We start from the raw sequence: 23833 nt of genomic DNA on the forward strand, positions 1-23833 counted from the left end.
TTCAAGGGACTGGATTACTTAAACAAGGGTGGTTACATTCAAAACTAGGAATTCTAGGGTATTTATTATTGCCTGAATTAGGTAGCTGTTAAAAGTTTCATCCACAGGGTTGCAAGTTGTGAATAGTTAAATCAAAGATCACGTTCCTGTATTAACTCTGTTTCTGCAGTCAATGGACTTTCTGAAGTAAATTAATTTTTGGTTCATCCATTGAAACATCTGGCTTGACTATCAGAGAGGGGATTGGATGAAAGAACAGTGTCTGATTACTGTGCATAGTATCAAAGATACAAGAGAATGCTGGGAGCCTGTAGGGTTTCTGCACATTTAATTAGACTGTGTCAGAGTTCTTAAGGGCCTTATCCAGACAATCTAGACACATTTTGCGTGATGCAGCAAAGCAGCCTAAGCCCTTCAGTTGAGAAGGAATAGATTTCAGACCTGTGTAAGATGAGAAATCCTTCCCCATCTGAACTGAGCTCACAAGTGATTTATCAGCTTAGATCAGCTGGAACATAGATTAGTCTTAGTATTTGGCATGTCATTCATATATCACATCATCATGTGCCGTGTGATGATGTTTCTGTCATCCTGGGTGATGTGAAATCTGCACTAAAACACTATTTAAATAAATGTTGAATCTATTTTAAAGTAACAAATTGCATCCAGTATTTTTACCTTGATTTATTTAGCCAAATTGTTGTGCAGAAATATGAAATGCAGCAGCAAAAAATCCACGTTTTCCTAAAATATCAGAAATTTAATGCTGCTATTGCCCACAATCCTTGCTGCTGTTTTGAGAGCTCCTATTCCTTGTTGAATCTATGCCATTGTCCTCATAATTTGGAAACATAGTGCTTCAGAGCAAGAATCACTTTCACAGTCTGAATGGGAGTTAAAAGCCTTTTGAAGGTGGAAAAAGCCATTGCACTAAGTCCTGGTCTGACACTTCACTAAGAATGTTACATCAAACGCAAAGTAAGGGAACTATTAGCTGGAAAATATATGGTACAGAGTAAAGGATTTAATATTGGGCTTTTTATATCCATCAAGTTCAGGGTCAACCTTCTGGAGAAAAACTTTGTATTCTGGGACAGTGACTAAACTGCACAAGTCACAGCTAGATTTGCAGGAGGTTAAACAACAAAACGAATTGTGAACCCATTACTTCAGGTACTTTTAAAGCAGACAACTAACCCACAGTGCTTATGGAACACAAGAAATATGTCATTATGCTGGTCACGTGATCCCAAATTCCTTAATCCTGTTATTGGTTAAGAGATTGAGAACTAGAGATTGTGGTAAAGTCATTTGTACCCTTCTAGTCCAAGTTGCTGCCAGTGCAGTATTGTTTAAGGTTTAATATTTTCTAGGGTCCTGTTCAGTATACTCTAATGGCAAGTGTTGGACACAAAACTCTGGGGAAAATTTTCCTTCTTTTTCTCTAATTATTTTATCTAATTTAGCAATATCAGTGTTTGCTCAGTGTGCGAGCAACTGTGGCATTCAACACCAGGTTGTTTGAATCAAATTAACCTCTAAATATCACGTTCTGCTAAAAAAAAAATAAAGTTTAATGGTATCTCTTAGCAGACAATAGAAGTATGTCACCAAACAATATGAAACAGACTAGCATTGTACCATTTGAAGGCATTTCTGACCTCTTTTTCTAAGGGTTTTTGTTTGTTGGTTGCTTTCTTTCTATGAAGAGCTAACAAGATATGCTTCTTTATGTAGAATTGTGAAGGAACAACAAGGTTCACTTTCTGTAATGCACTGCTTGTAAAGAGTTTTTAAAAAGTTACTCCTCTTGTCAGTTCTCTGAATCGAAGCAATTAACTGGATCAGTAAAATACATTGTCCTGTGTCTAGGAGCCTATTTAATTTCCATGAAGAGCTGAATATAGCTGTGGAGATTTTATTTTATTGTTTTGGTGAAGAAACTCCTCATCATTTTAATGGGGCGACTTTCTCAGGTAGGGATGTGAACGACTAGTCGACTGTCCGATAAGCAAATGCTTATCAGATAGTCGACACACTAGTCAGCTAGTCGCTCCCCCCTTCTCCCTGCTGCCTCTATCAGAAAGAGGCAGCAAGGGGCGGGGAAGTCAAGTTTGCTTCAAAGCGGCAGCACTACATGGAGCCCAGGCTCTTCCACTTTGAAACACTGCATGCAGCCCGGGGTCCCCAGCTGACTCAGAGTCCCCGCTGACCCCTGGCTCCATGTGGCGGTGCCGCTTTGAAATGCTGTGGGGAGCACGGGGCCAGCAGGACTACTACTGTAGTCCTTTGACTACATTTCTGCTGTTGCTATACTTAAAAGGCGAAAGCACTGCGGGGAACCGTAGCGCTTTTGCCTTTGAAGTATAGCAACAGCAGAAAGGTAGTCAAAGGTGGAAGCGCCCTTATCGATTAATTTAATAGTCGATGCATCGACTGCTCGATTAGCCAAACAATGAACATTTTACATCCCTACTCTCAGGCTTCTGCTGTAATATGTGCAATGCAGTTGGCAGTTTGGGTTTTTCAGGCACTTTTCTCCCCAGTATTTGGAAGGTTGTTGACTGTCTGGAAGTTTTTGCTAGCTGAAATGCACCCGGTCTGCCAGGTTTGCGGCATGTGGGTCACAGCCATATTAAAGGCATTTAGCTATGAACTGATGGGCTGATGGCTCTATATGCTATTATGCTATTAGACCTGCGGTTTTTAAACTATTGGTCTCAACCCAGTACTGGGTCAAGGAATGTCAGCTACCGGGTCTCATTGTTCCTGGGTGATCAGATGACCAGTGCAGGCGCTAAGTCAGACTACCTGCCTGTCCTGGCCACTGCACAGTTATACACTGCACCCGAGAAGCAGCCAGCTCTTAGGTGGGGGCGTTCAGTGCACTACACTTGGCCTGGGCACTAGCTCTGCACTACCATTGGCTGCGAACCTGCTGCTGGTGCTTCTGAGGCACAGCCTGAGCTGAGGTGCCAGGAGATGCAGGAAGCTGCGTTAGCATTCCTACTGCACCGCTGACCGGGAGCACCTCCTGCCCCAGCCCTGACCCCCAAAGCCAGAGCTTCCTCCTGCACCCCAAAGCCCTCATCCTCAGCCCCACCTCAGAACCCACACTCCGGTCAAATTATGTTGGGTCGTGGTCATCAATGGTTTTCTTAAACTGGGTCATGAGAAAAAAAAAGTTTGAAAATCGCTATATTAGATGACAGCCCTCAAGTTCATCAACTCTACATATGTCATTAAAACATTTGTAAGCCACCTGGAGATGTTTTCCTGACTCATATAGATAGTATATGATTCTTCAAAATTAATTATTCTGGCATTAGAAGAAATAGTCTAATCAGAACTGTCAGGGATGAGTTGAACAGAAGTTATGCACTGGGCATTCTTGCACACAGGATTATGTGTTTCTTTTCATGGTTCCCATCTACATCCAAACTGGTATCTCTCTTGAACGGACACCACTCATGTGGGTGTGTATAGTTGGAAGGGAGCAGGGAACTGTAGGGAAGAGGAGAGGAATCAGTGTTTGTGGTCCTTTTAACTTTCTCATTTTTAAATTTCAAATCGAGCATAGACATCAGTTCTGCACTTACATTCAGCCTGAACTCTTCCTCCCGCTTCTGCCGCAGAGGGAGTAGCTATCTGTAAATCTCTTCCTTTATCTGGCAGTAAATGACAAGTATAAATCCACTTTCATTCTCCCAAATAGCTTGTGAAGCAAATAAACCATTAATGGGACTCAAGGAAAGTAAGACGGGTAGAAGTGCTAGTGTAAGTCTTTGTTAATTCACTAATTGGCTGATTTAACCATTTCTTTTGTTTATTTTCTGTTATTGTGCATTTTACTCTGTGAGTGCATCTAGACTGGCAAGATTTTGCGCAAAAGCAGTTGCTTTTGCGCAAAAACTTTCCAGCTGTCTACACTGGCCCCTTGAATTTGCGCAAGAGCACTGACTTTGTAGTGTACAAAATCAGTGCTTCTTGCGCAAATACTTTCACGCTCCTGCTCGGGAAAAAGCCCTCTTGCGCAAGAATACCTGCGCAAGACGGCCAGTGTAGACTGGGAAGAACTGTTTTGCGCAAAAAAGCCCCGATGGCTAAAATGGCGATCGGGGCTTTCTTGCGCAAAATCGCCTCTAGACTGGCCACGGATGCTTTTACGCAAAAGCATCCGTGCCAATCTAGATGCACTTTTGCGGAAATACTTTTAATGGAAAAACTTTTCCGTCAAAAGTATTTCTGCAAAATCATGCCAGTCTAGACGCAGCCTGTACGTTTTAATGCAAAGTATCTTGGGTCTGATTTTCAGTTGTTGAAGGGTGCAAAAATGTGTATAGTTGTGGACCTAATTTGCAAATGTGCCTAGAAAGCCTGCAAAAAAAGGGCAGGGGGGGAGGGGGAAGTCAATGCACCAATGAGGGAAGCAAATGCACATTCACTTTACAGCTCTTAGTAGCTAAATGTCCAAAAATAGGCCCCTGGTTGTTTAACACATCTTTGAGAGCATGTAGAATCATTGAAATGATCTGCTGGGTCTCCCTGAGTAATTTTTGATTATGGTTTTTCTCATTTCAATGCTGATATTCCAGAAACGCTGCTATGTGCATTTGTATAAGAGAGGCGGGAAGATGAAAGGTTGGTGATACGGTATGGGGTGTGAGATTGACCAGGATAGAGATGCATTTCCCACAAGTAACTCTAGCAGCTGTACTTGCAGGCATGCCGTTTATAGTGTATCAAAGGCAAAATATCTTAGGAGTGGGGACTTAACCGCAGTCTGGCTGATGTGAGCATCTGAACACGTGCCCGTCTCAAAGATAATCAAAGCTCCCGGGTAAATGTTTCCAGGCTCTCAATTAGAAACACTAAGAGATGCAGGGAAATAAGATGCACTCTCATGTGCTTCCCCCGTATTTGTCTGCTGCTGCTGCATGGGAAGATTTGACTTCCACTGTGACATGGTGGGCAGGCAATGACATTAGTTAATTTGGCTCAGCGTAGCACGGAGCATTAATATGAATGGCAAATAGGTGCCTGAGCTATCATGCGACCTTTTGTTTAGCCAGTTATTTGTTCAAATGTTAATATGCCACATTAGTGCAGGCCCCATTAGGCTTGGAAATGTTTCTTTGCATGGCTTCTAAAAATCTAAAGTTTTGTTTTATTATTAACATTTTTTTAAAACAAATTTAAAAAATAGACAGCATCTAATACTTTCCAAGATTTACCCTTGAAATGAGCATTGAATTTCACAGTCTTGCTACTTTTAAATATACCCCCGTGGTTAATTGCTTTAGCCACATTCTTCCAAAGTTCCTTTTAGGTAGCTAGCTGAGTTACAGATGTGTCAGGTACTGAGATTGTTGTAAGACAGGGCTACTCAACCCGTGGCCCATTTGTTTGCGGACTGTGGTGTGATTTGGGATTACGCAGGGCTCAACACGCAGCCCGTAGGTGGAATCCTTTGAACACGGCCTCCACTGGGAACACACTCCACAACGGCGAGTCAATATAATGGTCTTCTGTTGATATGCATTTTAGTAGTTAAATTCCTGGACTGTCATTGTTCATTAAAAGTGCTGTTATATGGGTGGAAATCAGGCAAATATTGCATTTTATTAGTGGAACTAACTGAAATGGGGTCTGTGTGTTGTATAGTCTTGCCTTTATCTTTGTATTCATCCGTCAGTGTGAAAGAAGCTATTCACATATATTTGCATAGATACTTGCATATATATGCAACCACACTTAAGTTGTCACCCTCGGCATATGCTGTGAGTATCGTTGTGACACCCGGGGATTCCAGAGTTGAGTAGCCCTGATGTAAAATATCCTCTAGGACCGTGGTCCCCAACACGGTGCCCGCGGGCACCATGGCGCCCGCGGGGGCATTTCTCGGCGCCCACCAAGTGCTCAGGGCTGGCCTGGCCCCGGGCACGTGGCACATGTGCGGTGCCGGAGCCGGCCCCAGGCGCGTGGCGCACTGTGAGCGCCGGCCCCGGGGGCGCCGCGGATTCACCCCCCGCATGGGGGGGAGAAAGCGCTAGCGCTGGCCCTGGGCGCACAGCGCTTGGGGGAGAGAGCGCCGGCCCCGGGCGCGCGGCGCTTGGGGGAGGGGGGAAGAGAGCGCCAGCGCTGGCCCCGGGCGCGAGGCGCTTGGGGGAGAGAGCGCCGGCCCCGGGCGTGCGGCGCTTGGGGAAGAGGGGGGGAGAGAGCGCCAGCGCCGGCCCCGGGCGCGCAGCGCTTGGGGGAGGGGGGGAGAGCGCCGGCCCCGGGCGCGCGGCGCTTGAGGGGAGAGCGCCGGCCCCGGAATGCGGCTATGGTGGGGCCTCGCCCCCCCGGGCGCCCGGCGGGCGAACGGCCACGCCCCCTGGCACCCGGCAACCCCAAATGGTTGGGGACCACTGCTCTAGGACAACGGTAATCAGTACTAAGGGCAGTTTTAGGATGATGGCCATTGATGCAGGGTGGAGAATTTCACTGCTTTCCACCACAGCATGTTTGGCTTGGGTTTAGGGGAACCCTTTGGAACTTTTTGCATATCAGGCAGCATCAAGGCACATGTCACATAGCAATGAATCTGTTTATACTGAGTAACTCCCATCTGTGCCCCCAAATCTTTTCTCAGTTTCACAACTGAATTATTTTTATGGTTGAGAAATATTCATATTCCCTTATTTTTCCCAGTTGGGCTCCATTGCTCATACTGAGCTATGCTGAGATTGCAACTGGTACCTCATGAAATGTTATTTGAATGCCTAGTTCAGCTGCTAATAGAAGCTTAGACCTCATTGAGACAGGGTCCTTTAAAATATACAAATCCCTGGTTCATGTTTCAAGATCTTTAGAAATTAATAATGCAACATCACCATGCTGAATTCTAGACTTTTTGCATCATGACCTGGAGGTATCAATGGTTAAAACATTTCATATGGGGGAAGGAAGGGAGTAGACAGACTGGAAAATAGTTAGAAACAGTTTTTGGAGAATGTCCAGTTTCTGCATTAAAAACACTTTTCAAAACCAGACAAATTCTGAATCATAACAACTCATTTAATACCATGTGCCCTATTGAAAGGAAAATGAGATCAGTAGTTAAATGAAATGGCTATAGATCCTGGGAATGGTCCATTAGATCAATAAAACGATAATTCAGAGAAGGATGTGAGGAGAGTAAGCTGGATGTGACTCACTATTCTTTTGTTTTCCCGTATCTTTCAGAGTGCTCTATGGAAATAAGATCACCGAGATTCCCAAAGGCCTTTTTGATGGGCTTGTCTCTCTGCAGTTGCTGTGAGTATGATCTCTTCTTTTACTAGTATTCAGTCTAACCAGATTTTTAGGTTTTTAGCTTCTAGTTTTAACTTCACAAAATTCCTTGTTGGCCCATTACCTTGTGCACTGAAATCTCATTGAGACACTTCACTGACTAGGAGAGCAATGGGGTGAAGAAGAGAAAAGACAAAAGGTGAGTGTGATTTGTACAGCTTGGTAACTATATCAGGCAGCTGATACAGTAGATTAAATTTACAAGAGGAAGAACACATTAATTCTGGTTGATGAATTATGAAGAAACTCAAGATCTGAAAGTCGCCACCAATTGCCAGTGAAGATGATACCAGTTAATAATTTTTATACTTCTTTTCTTATTTGCTATTTCTGTGTAGCATATGGTGAGTAAATGTATAGACCCTCAATGACAATCAGTCATGTTGCAGATAGCCTGGGCCTATAAGGACAATACTAATATTCAAGGATATTGAAATAACCTGCAGGGTTTAGTTCCATATCTGTATTATTTTTATTACATTGATTGTGACTTCCTTTGAATACAAATGGTTTGCATCCCGTGCCGTTAGTATATTTACAGAGTCAAATAGTTTAAAATGCAGATCTGATTTATGATTAAAAAAAACATTATGACCTAAGGAAAGATCTACTCTGGATTATGAAATTATTTTTATTTTTCATTAACTCACTTGGAGAAATAGAGATAGGACACAATTAAAATTTGTAGAAACAAAATTTAGCACCTTGAACCTATCCCGAGGGAGAGAGAAATCAGCGACCATCTCATCCAGCCAGCAGAGGGGGCAAAAGTTAAATTGATTTAAACTGTATTCCCAGAACTCAGATTATCATCCCTGACAGATGAAGAAATAGATGAAGTTGGTCCCATATAGGCCAGCATCAGATCATCAAACAAATACAAAGAATGCAATGGAAATGGGGAAATTGAGTATTTCTAGAGGAATGCAACAAATTAGTCAAAAGATATCTTATATATAAGCCTCTTAGTCTGTCTCAACATACACTGATTGGAAATCCAAATAATAATTGTTATTATTTACAATACTGTGTTACTCAGCTGCCTTGATCCATGCCATCACACTAGGGGCTGTACAAAGGCAGAAATAGATTTGGATGATAAACTATGGGTCACCTTTCTCTGAAAAGGGACAAGATGGGAAAGAGCATATGAGGCAGATATATTAAAAGTCTTCAGGAGAGAATTCTGCAAACTGTTCATCACTCTCAGGCATTCAGTTACCTCCTGTTGCTTCTTTCATGCTCCTTTTCTGTCAGCCTGAACTATTCAAAGCAGGCCCCGCTATATCTTAAGTTACTTCTGGTCCCAGCATATGCACTAGTAATAGAATAAAAATGCAGGCCTTTGTTGTTTTGTTTTGTTATGCATGAGGACAGTTGACCCTCAAGTATTCTGAAACTTGGGTGCAGTATCAATTGATACAAGAGGCACATTCGTTATTGTAGTTCACTAGCAGCCGCATACAGTTCAGTGAAAGAATTACAAGCTAAAAGAGCCTTTAATTCAAATAATCCTCAGTCTCATTATGGGGGTCTTTTTTTGGTTATGCTGAAGTAAAGAATAAAGGATTCAGCTTGGTCAACTCTGTCCATATTGTGCCTTTGACATCCATGGATTTACAGGAATTCTCCATCATTGGATTCAAAGCTGCACAAGTTACAGAGGGCTATCTTAATGTTCTGTACAAATAGAACCTTTGAATGAAGCATAAAGATAAGTTTATTTGCTGCTTTTATATTTATATAATAGTCCTTTTGTGTATGTAACACCTACTTTATGTTACTTCTTTAAGCCCAAACGCTGAAACACTAATACTGAGATTAGCTAAAGTGACACTTCTCTGTTAAATCGACAAAATCCATAGTTCAAAGATTCTGTAGTTAAACCACTTTAAGCCACATCAAAATGAGAAGATCTAAGTGGATAAATCTTAAAAAAGATTATCCGAGTTAGGGCTTCCCTGGGTAATCTTACTATGGGGGCTTTCAAATGACTTTTTGAAAGTATTTGTAATGTAAAGTAGCTATTGGCAAAGATAAAGTGGAATGATCATGCTTGAATGCAAACAAATGTCTGTACATTTTTGTGACTGGTGCTTTGAAGCAGCTCTTACAGATTTGCTTGTTGTATTTTAATGGATGCCTAAAACGTAAATGGCATGGATTGGCTTTAGACCTGCTGTTGAACAGTTGGAAAACTGCCCTCTGATTAAATCTAATTTAGCATTCAGTGGGCTCTTGATTGGATTTCTCCTTATTAGTCTGGAGACACACTGATAAAAAAGCTTTGATTAGAATACATTGGTAGCCAGTGTAGTTTTCTAAGCCTGAACTGGAGCATTTTTGAAAGTGTATCAGTGCATTTTAAAGCCGTATACGCTGTCAGGAAGGGAGGGTGAGGGTAAGTCCTCAAAGCATTCAGGGTTTGGCTCAGGAGGAAAATCTCTTAAATTGCACAGCAGCTGCTACTCTGTGATTTGCTCTCAATTACACTATTCTTTTAAACACCACAAAAACCTGAACATGCTTGTGTCTTGTATATAAAATAATAGAGCCACATGCTGCCTCTCCTAATTAGGAAGAACAGTATCTTAATTCTGCAAGTAGTTCTATTAATGTCAGTGGCCTAATTTCACAGCAAGGTGCTTCTCAGCTTGGGTTTGGATGGCAGAATCTTACCCATAATATCTTTAACAATCCTGTCTGTCCCCGGAATGTGTGAAAGATGATCAATGTAGTGTACATTAGGCCACATAGAATGGTGGTTAGAATTATGTAATTCAACTGGACAACACAGGGTAGATGAGGCATATATACCATAGGCAGAAAAGCATGGTTCCATGGTATCCTTTTTTTAAATTTAACTCTATTACTGACCTGGATTAATGTAAAATTTGCAGGATAAATGTAATTTCTGAAGTCTGTGCCATGATTAACTTACTAAGAGTCTGACCTAACATATAATGAGTTACCTTATAATTGGATTTCAATTAGAATGCTGCTTTCTGAGATCTTCTTACTGTTCCATAAATACGCAAGTGTAACCAGCAATATCCATGGAATCCAACTGCAATACAGATTCTAGCAAGTGGGATCCTCTCTTCCTGGACTGTATCATGTTCAGAGTAATCCTGTTCTGGGGTTCTGGTAGTTCAAATGCTAAAGATTCTGGGGGCTTGTTTTTGACCCTCTGCTTCTGTCATGGAAGTTATGATCATGTTCTTTCTACTCCGCTTATCAGGCTATATCAAGTGCCTCTCAAGTCGTTAGTTGACTGCAGTTTTCCTGATGCAAGGTGTCCTTTTCTCCAGGAAGGAGAAGTGGCATGTGAATTCATTAGCAACCTGTAACTTTCATTGAAGAAGTGGGTTGCACCCACGAACACTCATGATTCTATCTATATTTTTAGTTAGTCTCTAAGGTGCTGCAGGATCTTTTTTTTTATTATTTTTTAATTTCCAGGTCATAGCAACAAGCTTTAAAAGGAGATTGCAGCTGTGGGACAGCATTTTCATTATTAGCATTAGGTGTCTGACATGTATGAATATTACAGAATCGGAAAGTGCCTCTGCCGGAGATGCGCATTTGTAAGTAAACATTAGCCATAGTCAGTTTTACTACCTTTCCAGGAGGTTTTTAACTAATGTTGGTCTGTCTGGAGACTGTAATAAAATTAAAGCAACTTTATCTGTTTTTCAATTTTCTTGGAACATAGACAAGACCTTTCAAGAATTCCTGAGTTTCTCAAATAACACGTCAATCACAATGCAGTAGGTAAAACTTAACACAACGCGGTTCGTTCTTACTCTGCAGCAGTTTGACAGATAAGCTTGATGATTGCTCTGCTTACCCTCTCATGGCTAAATCTGCATTACCGTCCTGCAGTGAAACACAGCCATGATTCAAATGGCTCATGCCATTTGAATTGTAGATAAAAAGCACATAGTTTAACCACCTTTTCATATCTAAACAATGCACTTTATCCAGCCATATTAAAGCAAACATTTCCAGACTCTTTTTATTGCCATTGGACACATATGCTTTGTACTATCTTTGTGTCTGGAGTCAATAGGATATCATAACATTTTCTGTTTCAAAGAGATTAGGTAACAAGTAGGGAATGGAATTAGCTTTATCGAGTGTCTAATGTATCAATTTTCAATAAACTTTGTTTCTTACGGAAATTTGCCTTACATGGTCACTGATCTTACTAGTGATGTGTTGATCTTAAATCTTAAGAAGTGAGCGATTGAGCTCACTACGGGTAAATCTACACAGCAGTGTTATTTCAGAATAACATAGTCCATGTCTACACAGCAATCCATTATTTCGACATAATGTTGAGATAGAGGACTTCTTACTCTAACTCCTGTAACCCTCATTTTATGAGGAGTAAGGGAAGTCGGAGGAAGAGGGCTCTATCTCAAACTTCCTACTGGGTTGACTGCTCCAAAAGCCAAAATAAGACTTAGCTCAAGTTGCGTAGCTTATTTTGGCTTTAGCCCTACAGTGTAAATGTGTCCTTAGGTCAGCTGGACACTATGCAAAAGAAAAGTTTCCCAGAGTGGTTTCTGTTCTTTTGTATCTAGTCCTATATGCCTGTGTGCTACAGAGTTTGTACTTGGAAAATGATGCATTTGTTGTAACATCACTTCAGTAACAATCCACCAAAATATTAGGGTTCTCCTTTCCTTTTATAAATATGTATATGTAGAACCACATCCACATCTCTGTCCACAGAAATGACCCATGGATATCCATATCCACGGATGCAGATACCCCCAGATATAAAGCAGAGCTCTGTGTATGTGATTTCAGTGCACATCAGAGTTAAATGTGTCTGTTGAAGGGGGAAGTGGCCTACTTCCACAGTATGTAGACATAGCAATGCCTGTAATCTGACGTATACATAGATAAAACACATTTTAAAGGTGTTCCAGAATTAGAGATGGGCTCAGCTAAAACCCCAGATCCAAGCCATGAATTTTAGTGAAGTTTGGTCTGAATTAGAAACTTTTTGTGTCTACTCAAAATACAATTACATAGAGTGAGAAATTACACTTACATTTGTAAACCAGTGCAAATGAACAGTCTTCCCAAGCCTCTAAAAGCCAATCAAACTTTTGTTTAGTAAATGCTCATTGCTTTTCATTTTCCTCTGCCACTATATTGTGGGTTTTAGCTGGTAATGAGATTTCCAGTACTTCCACAATGGATGCTATTATAACAACATTTCCAGCCTAATTTTGTACCACCATGCTTCAGAGGGGTAGCCGAGTTAGTCTGTAACAGGAAAAACATAAAAAACAACAAACAGTTGTAGCACTTTAAAGACTAACAAAACATGTAGATGGTATCATGAGCTTTCGTGAGCACAACCCACTTCTTCAGATGACTGGAGTGTTTTTTAAGTGTTTTGTTTTTTACGTTTTTCTTGTAGCACCATGTCATTCAGGCCACGTAGAGAAGCTCCAGAGAGGATTGGGTGAAGTTTGCACCATTTGTAGTGAGTTTCCATCAAATTCTTGATGTTTTACCATTGGATTTGAGTTAGTTAAAATCTGAAGCTCAAGGAGAATGTAGAGAGCTGCTATCCCACTCAAGGTGATGTAAAGTAGAAAAGTTCACACAATCTCTCTGCAACCTTGAAAGCACCAAGTTCTACAAGACTACGCAAAGTACTAGGGATGCAAAAATCCCATTTAATCAGTTAACTGGTTAAACAGTATGTTTAACTGGTTAATCGTTCAAGTGAGTGTCAGCAGAGGGGCTGGAGAAGCCCCCACCATGGACAGGGGCTGCTTCAACTGGGTTCAAGCAGTACCTCAGACTGGGCCTTCAGTGTCCGGGGGCTGCTCCTGCCAGACTAAGGTGCCCCTGCCTGTGGTGCCAGGCCTGCTGCGGATGAGGGCTACCAATAAAAGCTGGGGCCAGGCCCACCAATAAAAGATACATTCTTCATATCCCCTAAATTTTTTCAGGTTTGTCATTTAGTCTTATAAATGAGGTGCCTGAATGAAACAGTTTCCATCAAGCTGACATCCCAGTCTTTTAAAACTAGGACTCTAGAGCTTTTCGACTTTCTAAGAATCAATTCCTTTGCTCAACCAGATACAGCTGCAGTCCAATCTTCGAAACATTCTATAGTCCTTACGCTTAAGTCTGGAAAGATGGTAGGTCTTTCAGTGCTTAGCTTTTGTTGGAAATAATGAACTTTAATTTCTTGTTGCTTTTTCAACTTATCTGCCGTAATAGCCTCCTTAGTGAAATCCACGGATATTTAATACTTTGATGCAAGGCAAACAGATAGCGTTCAGTCTCTTTCTCAGAGCTCAGCTTTCTTTTAGCTCAGGATATCAATATTTGCAATGCCTTTCAAGGAGGAGAATGCTTTCAGCCCAAAAGAATCTGTATTCGAACAGTTGATGGCCATATTTCAAATCAATCACAGCAGCATTTTGGAAGCTCCACCTAGAAATGGTAAAGGTGTCCAAATGCTGTGTATGGACACCCTTGTGGCCACAGCTAAATGTGTGGAATCGTAGGTACCACCCTGTGCTAACATCTTTTTTTTAACAAGGATGTAACCAGGTAATTGAGGATCTGGAACCTTTACAAACATGAATTAATCCTCACATTGTCCTTGAGATACAGGTGTGGAGAAATGGCTGTGGTTTGTTCAATGATAGAGCAGCCAATGGAACCCAAGAAACCTGATTCCCAGTGTCTTGCTGCAGCCTCTCAGGGCATGACTACACTTAAAAATCCACAGCTGACCCTTGCCAGCTGGCTTGGGCTGCAGGGCTGTTTAATTGCAATGTAATTGTCCAAGTCTGGGCTGCTACCCAGGCTCTCGGACCTTGTGAAGGTCCCAGGGCTCAGGCTGCAGGTTGAGCTAGAGTATCAACAACGTAGTTAAATAGCCCAGCAGCTTAAGCTCTGTGTCTATTGACATAGCACAGGTCTATACTACACCTAGAAGGTCTGCTTAAGCTACACAACTCCAGCTATGTAAGGGTGCGTCTGCACTGCACTGTTATTTCTAGATAACTAGCGTGATTTTGAAAAAACGATGCAAACATCTACAGAGCCATTCCGCTATTTTGAAATAATTTTGAAATAAGGAAGGCTTATTCCAAAATCTTTAAACCTCATTCTACTAGGAATAACATCTATTCCGAAATAGCTATTTCAAAATAAGGCTTATGTAGACGCTCCACTACTGCTATTTTGAAATAGCCCCTCCCCAGTGCCTCCTGGGGCTCTAAATCGAGATAACACATTTAGGGAAGCCTGCCTTGGACTAATTTTGAGGCTTCCTTGCAGTGGTAGATGTGTTACTTCAAAATTAGCTATTTCGGAATAACTATTCCAGAATAGTTCATTTTGAAATAGCTATGCAATGTGGACATACCCTCAACAACGTAGCTGGAGTCGACATACTTAACCTGACCTTGGCACCATCTCCACAGCAAGAGATACTTTCCTGACTCCTCATGAAGTGAGGAGTACTAGCATCAACTGGGATACCCTTGGTGTTTGATTTAGCAGGTCCTTACTAGACCTGCTAAATTGAACACCAAAAGATTGATCTCCAGTGCAGTAAGTATAAACGTGGCCTAAGACAGCATTTTTCAAACTTCAGTTACGGGGCCACCAGAGTAAGCTGCTGGTAGGCCTCCACCGTTTTGTTTACTTAATGTTTCCATAGTCATAGAGCCTCACAGCTTCCATTGGGTTTAAACCTAGTCTTTCTCATCTTGTTCTCATTTTCCTCAGAAATTGCAGGTGGGGCCCATCAGTCAACTCACAGAATACTGGCTGTTTTAATTGTAACTATATTGTCATTATTATCATAATGCTAAACTAACTAAAAGGGAGAAAAATGATTTCACAGTGGCTCTGGGCAGCTTTTTCTCCCTTTCTGTTCCCCTCACCTTATTAATGTAGTCAGAATGATTTCTGATCCATCCACTAGCAACACAGAGCAACCTGCAGTCTCTCGGGTGCATTAAGACTGCTAGGCTGCTGTTTCAAACTTTGAGTTATGTAGTTATTTGCTGATAGTTTGGTTACTTGTCTTCACTGAGCAGAAAATAAAAATGGTAGCTTGGGTGAAAGCCACACCAACTTCCATCTTTACTCTTAAGAACAGTTATTTTCAATCGTTTTGTTTTCGGCTTTCAAAATATTATTTTAATATTAATCACTTGAGATTGTGCTTGTCTCTATAATTCAATCAAGATACCATCCTAATTACATAGATGGAATTCGTGAACATCCAGTAACTTTATTGTGCCTATTCAGTACACCTCTTTTCAAAGGGCTTAGCCGAAACACGTTATTATTACAATATGCCTGGGCAAATTTGCTCTTGCCGGTAATGTGATCATAATACTGTAATAGAGTTGTGTTCTGTTCAAGGTTTTCAACAGAGTGCAAACCATTGGTCTTTAGCCACTTTCTCTTATGCAATGGAGACATGGGATTTTAGACTTCTGAGTGATCTCTTACACACTTTTTAACGTGTCCAGATGGATGAAAACAGAGAGCTGAGTTAATAATCCATCATCCCTCTGACTAGCATGTGGTTTTATTTCTTTTTGAATTTTCAACTTCTCTTTGAATGGTGCAACACATGTGGAACCAGTGTATAAATCACATTGGATTAGGCTGATAGCACAATGAGAAAAATTAGTGGAAATTATATGCACCATAATTTGTTGCAAGAGAAATACAAAGAAGGCCCCGCTAAGATAAGGCTACAAAAATACACTGCAAACTATTTCCCATAAAGCTCTCTAAACAGAATGAAACTCTTTGTCATTTGTTGAGCACAGCTTTTAGAAGATGCAGTGTCTAATCAGAATAAGTTTTTCTGCTTGATGTGTTATAGCTGGCTTTTTCACCTATAATATTTTAGAGGAATTGAGATCAATTTTTATTGTATGGGTTTACCTAATGTACATGTTTGAATCTAATAAATAGTCATTTGATAAAATGTTTGAGGCTAAGATTGTAATAGAATAAAAATGAACGTTTACATAGATTAAAACAATATCCAGAATTGTTACAGGAGGAGTAAAGAGTAATCAAGAGTTTTGGAAGGGGTATAAACCTTCATCCTTCAGAGCATGTGTCAGCCTCTAACTAACGAAGGCTAGGAAGAAACTTCCCTGTAGGGTAGTCTATTTATTTGCCTACTTCATGGTTCATTTAGGTTATATAATATGACATAATATAATCACTGAATTATTTGTAATTTGTCTTATTTTAAAAATTGAGGGTAGCTGTTAAATAGTACTGAGTCAAGCAACTTATCTTTACTAAATTAAATTATCTTCTGTTTGTCATCAATATCCACCTGTGGTTTTATAATAGGAATGCAGTAATAATAATACATAACAATCGTGATAATTAAAATCTAAACTAAATGCAAAAAATCTGAAAAATAATATCGAGTATTTTTCTACAAATACTTTAGGTGACAATTTTCATCAACATTTTTCAAATGTGTTGATATTTTTTTTAAATAGCATTTTCTGTCAGAAATGTTTGACAAAAAAATCCCAACCTGCTCAGTTGTTTTCTTTATCTATCCTGCGTAGCTTCAGGTATGAGAGGCATATTTCAAGGGTATTATAAATCATCTAGAGAACAGCAACTGCCGGTCACAAAAGTATGTTATGTATTACCTGAACTCCCAGTTCTAAATGGTTATGTGAGTTCTTACTCTAGTTCACATAAACAAGTCCCTTTTTCATTACTTTCTGTGATCGTTAAAGTAGAAACTCTGCCTATATATCTTAGGTGTGTATATATAGAATCAATTTCTCCAAGGTGGTATATCTGTAGTAGTGTCTCTGGCTACGTTTAGACTGCAGGCTTCTTTTGGAAGAAGCTTTTTCGGAAGAGACCTTCCGAAAAAACTTCTTCCAAAAGAGAGTGTCTGCACAGCAAAAGCATATTGAAAAAGTGATCTGCCTTTTCAAAAGATAGCATCCACACTGAATGAATGCTATCTCACATTTAAGCTGTGATTACTATGGACGAAGTGGCCACCAAGGAACCTGTGCTTTTTCCTCTTTCCTCTTCTTTTTAAAGAACTCCCTCTTCCCCATCCACACACGCCTTTTTCCAAAAGAGCCCTTTCGGAAAAAGGCTTCTTCCTCGTAGAAAGAGGTTTACCAATGTCAGAAAAACACCTCTGATCTTTCAATTTTTTTTCTGAAAGAACACGATTTCAGTATGGACGAGTTTTTGAAAACTGGCAATTTTTCCGAAAAAACTCTGCAGTGTAGACATACCCCCTGTTGTTTCTGGTTGCATTACTGTTCATAGGAGCAAATTTTTACCAGGAAATTGTCAAACATTGTACATTCTGCTTTCTAATATGGGGATAGTAATGGTTTACTCAGAAAGGGTGTTTGAGTTTTTTTCTTTACTTTACTCCTCTCTTATTGCTTGTTAGTATTATTTAGGTATTAACTTTCTAGTTAACACACCACTACTTTTAAAATGCCTAGGGAACAGTTCTGAAGACCATTTTGTGTAGCGATTTCAGTATATATGGTACCTCTGCCCCCGGAAAGTCATTTCCTCTGTCTTCTTTAATGAAAAAAATCATTTTTAAAGAGATCTACTCTTGTACCTGTTGTCTGTTCCCTGTGGATATGTCTAGACTGCATCCCTCTGTCAGCAGAGGGATGCAGATTAGGAAGGTCGACATTGCAAACGAGACAGGGATTTAAATATCCCACGCCTAATTTGCATTAAAATGGCCACCGCGCTTTGCCGAGTCAGCATTTTGTCGGCAAAAAGCAGCAGTCTAGAGGGGGATCTGTCGAGAAAGAAAGCCTTTTTCGACAGATCCTGTAAACTTCCTTGTAGGAGGCATAAGGGATCTGTCAAAAAAGGCTTTCTTTCTGAACAGATCCCCCTCTAGGGTATGTCTAGACTACATGGCTCTGTCGCCAGAGCAATGTAGATTAGTTTACTAGACATACCCAAATGAAGTGGCGATTTAGAAAATCGCCACTTCATTTGAATTAAAATGGCTGCCATGCTGAGCCGATCAGCTGTTTGTCGGCTCAGCGTGCTAGTCTGGACGCTCCGCGGTCGACATCAAAGGCATTTGTCGACCACCCCATTATGCCCCGTGGGATGAGGTTTACTGGGGAGGTCGACAAATTCCTTTGATGTTGACCGCAGAGCGTCCAGACCAGCGCATTGAGCTGAAAAACAGCTGATCGGCTCAGCGCAGCAGCCATTTTAATTTATAAATGAAGCGGCGATTATTTAAATCACCACTTCAATTGGGTATGTCTAGTAAACTAATCTACATGGCTCTGGCAACAGAGTCATGTAGTCTAGACATATTCCTAGACTGCCGCTTTTTGCCAACAAAGTGCTGAGTCAGCAAAACGTGGCGGCCATTTTTATGCAAATTAGGCACGGGATATTTAAATGTTTGCAATGTTGACCTGCTTAATCTGTATCCCTCTGCCAACAGGAGATGCAGTCTACACATACCCTGTGAGACAACAATAGTCTGTTTAAGGTATCTTCTTTTATAGAAATGTGACTGACATTGTTGTCTGTAGTTTTTAGACCACAGGGGAGAAATATGCATCATGGAAGGGGCACCACTCTTTAAATTCCTGTTGTTGTACATCTTGTTGAGCTGCCTATAGACATGAGCTAGTAATGCCACCTATAGTTTAGGTTGCCTGTCACTTTCCATTACGAAATCCTTTTTTCAATTTATTACAACTTTGCCATACTTAAATTGTTTGGGCTGAATTTTCCTATATTGGGTGTTTTGCTTAGGCTGAATTATTATGTATGTATAAGCTTCAGCAAAAATGGTTGAGCCATTTTTGAAAAATGTAATAAGTGATCATGTTGTTAAAGAATGCATCATAATGCAAACACACTTTGAGTTCTATAGACAACTACACTTCTGGCACTTCCTAAGTGTTGAGGGTTAGACTTTCAAATCATAATGTTTTCGTAATATTTTTGGTGTGTACAATATTCATTCCCGCACAGAGGATGAGCATGAGGACAATATGTACCATTTATATCCTGCTTATCAGGCCTCTTTTGAGGTATTACAAAGGCAACTGATGCACAGGCCCTCAGCTGGCCTACAGACGCAACCTTTGCATCTATGCTGAACAGTCTTGCTACTGTGCACACCTCACAAAATAAAAATGGGGCTTTACCATCTGTGGGGGTAGATTTAATTGCAGGTGCTGTGGAATGGGCTCGTAACTAAGATTTCGTCTTTATACTTTTACTGAACTATGCCATAAAGAACTTACCATGAAGAACAGCAGCCAAATGACTTCTGGCAAGTCACATTTTGTATTGCATTTTCCTAAGTTTTATTTGCGTTATTGACAGGTAAAATTCAGCCACTCAATGAGTCACATAGTCTTGGACATAGATTAATGCTTATCTCTCACTCTCTCTGTTAAATTCTTTCCATGATTGGTGGTCCAGATGTACTCTGCTGAGAAATCTCCCCTCTGTGAGGGTGTGGTTCACAGAAAGTGGGGGTTTTTTTCATTCCAAGAAGTTGCTGTAAGATAGTTTGTTCCCAGTGCTGCTAGTGCTGTTTCTCATGCTTAGTGACATTGTCATAGTACACAATTTGAGCTGAAGAGTATTCTTGAGGTCTGCACTTGTTAATGTAATATAATAATTTCAGTCATTAATAAGAGAACTGATGGTGGAGAATATCAAAAAATGCTACCTTCAGTTATACAGTGCAGGAGCTTTGGAAGCTGATTATGATGCAAAGACCCAACTGTGGTACACACTTCTGCACATGCATGCAAGAAGATCAAGAAACATTTTGGCTTCAAATAAAAAGTATCCCTTCACAGACACAATTACAGAGCTGAAGTCAACAATCTGCTTGATACGAACAGGTAACAGCAATCAGTGTGCGTGTGGAGATGAGGGAAAGATTGCATTATAATGGGGGCGCGAATGTCTGGTTAAAAGGGTATCAAATTGGTTAAAAGGGTATCAAAAGCAGCACTACAAATCACTAGTCACCTTAGTTACTAGGAAAACCCAGAGAGAGCTGAAAGGACATTGGAAAAGGAGGTGCAAGGGAGAAGACACTCAATTTGTATGTGAAGGCAAATCTATCATCCAGTCAAATGGATTTCCAAGGTAATCTGATAGAGCATCAATGCTAATTTTTCTTCTACAACACTGAATGGTTGGCTAAATGTTCATCAATTGGTCTTTTCCTATGTAGTCACAAGGCCTGGCAGGTCAAGAGTCCAGCATTAGAACAGACTTGATACACCACAATAACCTATTAGGTTTGCTTCTGGTTCACCTGCTCCCTCTGTTATTGGAATTTTTACAAGCCACCTGGAGAACAGTATTTGTTGGAATGTCTTGGCATTCTTGCAACATGTCCAAAAAGTGTAAAATACTATTTGTAGACAGTGGCCCCAGTAATCTGTAGACCAGAACAACCATAAACATTTTCATTACAAATGAAATTGTTATATTTTATGCACAATATGCAGTATTGGCATATTGTGTAGAAAGCCTCCAGTTTTACTCAGTCTGTACCTCAGTATGGAGAACCATAGAATCATAAAATATTAAGATTGGAATTGACCTCAGGAGGTCATTTAGTTCAACACTGTGACCAAAGCAGAAACAACCCCAACTAAATCATTCTAGCAGGGTTTTGTCAAACCAGACCTCAAAAACATCTAAGGATGGAGAGTTCACCACCTCTCTATGTGACCCGTTCCAGAGCTTCACCACCCTCCTAGTGAGAGGATACAGATGAAATAGATCCTGAACTTAGTAGTTGTGATGAGACTGTTGATTCCATATTCATTGTAAATAACCCATGGCAGACACTGATGCCTAGCCAGCGGAAAAGTTCCATGTGAGGAACTGGTGAATGTAGAACCCAAATAGCAAAGCTAGAGACTTCTTTGACAGTTTGATTATTCAAAGAGATTGAGTCATGAATGGGCCTGATCCTACATTTTACAGCTTTATCTTTGACCACAAAACATGGAGGCGAACCTCAGCCAATTCCTCCATTTGCTGGAATGCCCTGCAAAACCTTTCTGGGCTCTGTACTAGAAGGATGCCATCCTGATTAGAAAAGGGAGGTGATAGCTGAAGGGTTTGTAAGTGCCTAGAAGGATGCCATCCACATAGTCAAGAGAACACCAATCTCAATGCCTGTAGAGCTGACAGAATGTTTCTTTATGAAATCAATTACCCGACAAAAGAGTGTTTGGGCAAAGACTTACCCCTGCTTGACACCAGATACTGTTTTAATAATGCTGACATTTGATTCCTCAGACTTACTCGGGCAGGGTTTCCATTGTGCCGCTCACTAATTAAGTCCAGTAGAGTGGTTAGGACAACTTCACCTGTGAAGGCCTACCATAGCGTGACTCGGTCAACTGAATCAAACACAGCTTGAAGATCCATGTACGCTATACGCAGAGGCTATCTGAACTCCTGATGTATCTCTGATAACAAGCAGTGTAAAAAAATACTGTCTAATGTGGACCTGTTCCTCATGAATCCTGACTATTGGTGGAGGCACTTCTGCTGCAATGGGGGCTCCATCAGAACATACACAAATACCTGCCCTAGTATGGACAACAAGGTGATCAACCTGTATCTCTTCTATTTGCTGCATAGTCCTTTGCCCTGATAAAGTGAGAGTACAGTGCAGTCTTTCTATGCAGTTGGGAAACTGCAGGTCTCCACAGCAGGTAAAAGATGGGCAGAAATGATTCTGCTACAGTCACCGTAGCATATTTTAGAAGCACATCAGTCCAGGCTGTGCATCTATTTTTCAGTTTGCAGGTGGCATGCTTCGCTTTGACCAACATTGCTGCCTCAGTACAAGTGTCTGGGTATGAAACCACAGTGAGTGTCAAATCATCCAGCACCGAGCAAGCAAGAGTTGGTGGATGGTTCGTGATGATGTGATCAGTACAACAATGTGTCCTTAATATGACCATGGATCAACCCCCTTGAAACACAGCAGTTCATTACATTAAAAGAGGGAAACAGTAAGTAGATTAGAAAAGGGAGGTGATAGCTGAAGGGTTTGTAAGTGCCTATTTGGGGAAATGGCTCAAAACCTATCCCCTTTCTAGGCTGCCATCTATAATTTGTTGACCTGTGTTTCATAAAGAAGATGAAGTATCAGCTTGCGAGAAAGACACACGCTGCCTGACAATTCAGAGATCATGGTGATTACTGTGTCTTGGACACAGTACACGTAACAATAAGTCATTAACTGCTGATCTGGATGCCTGATACTGAGGCAAGTTTCAGTAAGTATAATGCACTGGAGGAATTATTCAAGTGTTCTAACATGATAATTGCTCTGCAATACAGCTAGGGTCAGTAAGATTTTGGGGTACATTCCTTAAAGCCACCAGTCACAGAATGTTAAGCCTTGTATTTGAAACAAAGATTTCAGTTCTGTACAATGCTGTAAGCTGTTTGTTCAGCCAAGTGCTGCCCGCACTGATCTCTGGGGGTATGTCTACACTACCCCCCTAGTTCGAACTAGGGGGGGTAATGTAGTCATACGGAGTTGCAAATGAAGCCCGGGATTTGAATTTCCTGCACTTCATTTGCATAAAACTGGCTGGCGCCATTTTTAAATGCCGGCTAGGTCGGACCCCGTGCCGCGCGGCTACACGCGGCACGGACTAGCTAGTTCGGATTAGGCTTCCTGTCTGAACTAGCTGTACGCCTTGTGGAAGCCTAATCCGAACTAGCTAGTCCGTGCTGCGTGTAGCCGCGTGGCACGGGGTCCGACCTAGCCGGCATTTAAAAATGGCACCGGCCGGCTTTATGCAAATGAAGCCCAGGAAATTCAAATCCCGGGCTTCATTTGCAACTCCGTATGACTACATTACCCCCCCTAGTTCGAACTAGGGGGGTAGTGTAGACATACCCTCACTGTCCTGTATTGGACCTTTCCCCATCATAAACCAGTAGCCAGTTGCATGCAATCACAAAGAAAATCCAGTTGAATTAATATTGATTGTTTCCCCTCGGTTAAGCTGGGACACACTCTGAGATCAAAAATCTATACGCTGTAAGTGCTTGAGAGAAGGACCGAGGCTTCCAGTTTTTGCAACTGACTATTTACTAGCATAAGTCTTATAACACTTTTATTTGGGCGCCTCCCTCCCCAAATAAAATGGATAGCGCAGAGCAGAGATGGCCGGACTTTGTATGAAAGACTTCTTGGGTTGAAAGCTGGGGAAGCACTAAGAAAGCTCTGAGAAGTGTACTTTGTTGGAGAAGAAGGTGCTGCAAGACATGGCACTAGCTGGCACGTGCTTCTACATGACAGAATGTGCCCTATTGTCCTTGGGGCTAGAGTTGCTAGCTAGTGCAAGAAACGATGCTTTTGTGTAAAGCACCCTCAAGTGTTATTGAAGATCTGATGCTAGTTTGCTCAGGA

General features: G+C 41.1%; 1 protein-coding gene across 1 annotated transcript in view; it reads left to right on the forward strand.

Moving 5' to 3' along the window:
- The window catches only part of SLIT3 (slit guidance ligand 3), a 795269-nt gene that overhangs the window by 557727 nt on the left and 213709 nt on the right, over positions 1–23833 (forward strand). The window contains exon 12 of the mRNA XM_006115755.4: positions 7228–7299. Within this exon, the coding sequence (XP_006115817.1) occupies positions 7228–7299 (72 nt within the window). The remainder of the gene's footprint in view (positions 1–7227; positions 7300–23833) is intronic.

This window comes from Pelodiscus sinensis, chromosome 17 (assembly GCF_049634645.1).
Source record: "Pelodiscus sinensis isolate JC-2024 chromosome 17, ASM4963464v1, whole genome shotgun sequence".
Lineage (NCBI taxonomy): Eukaryota > Metazoa > Chordata > Testudines > Trionychidae > Pelodiscus > Pelodiscus sinensis.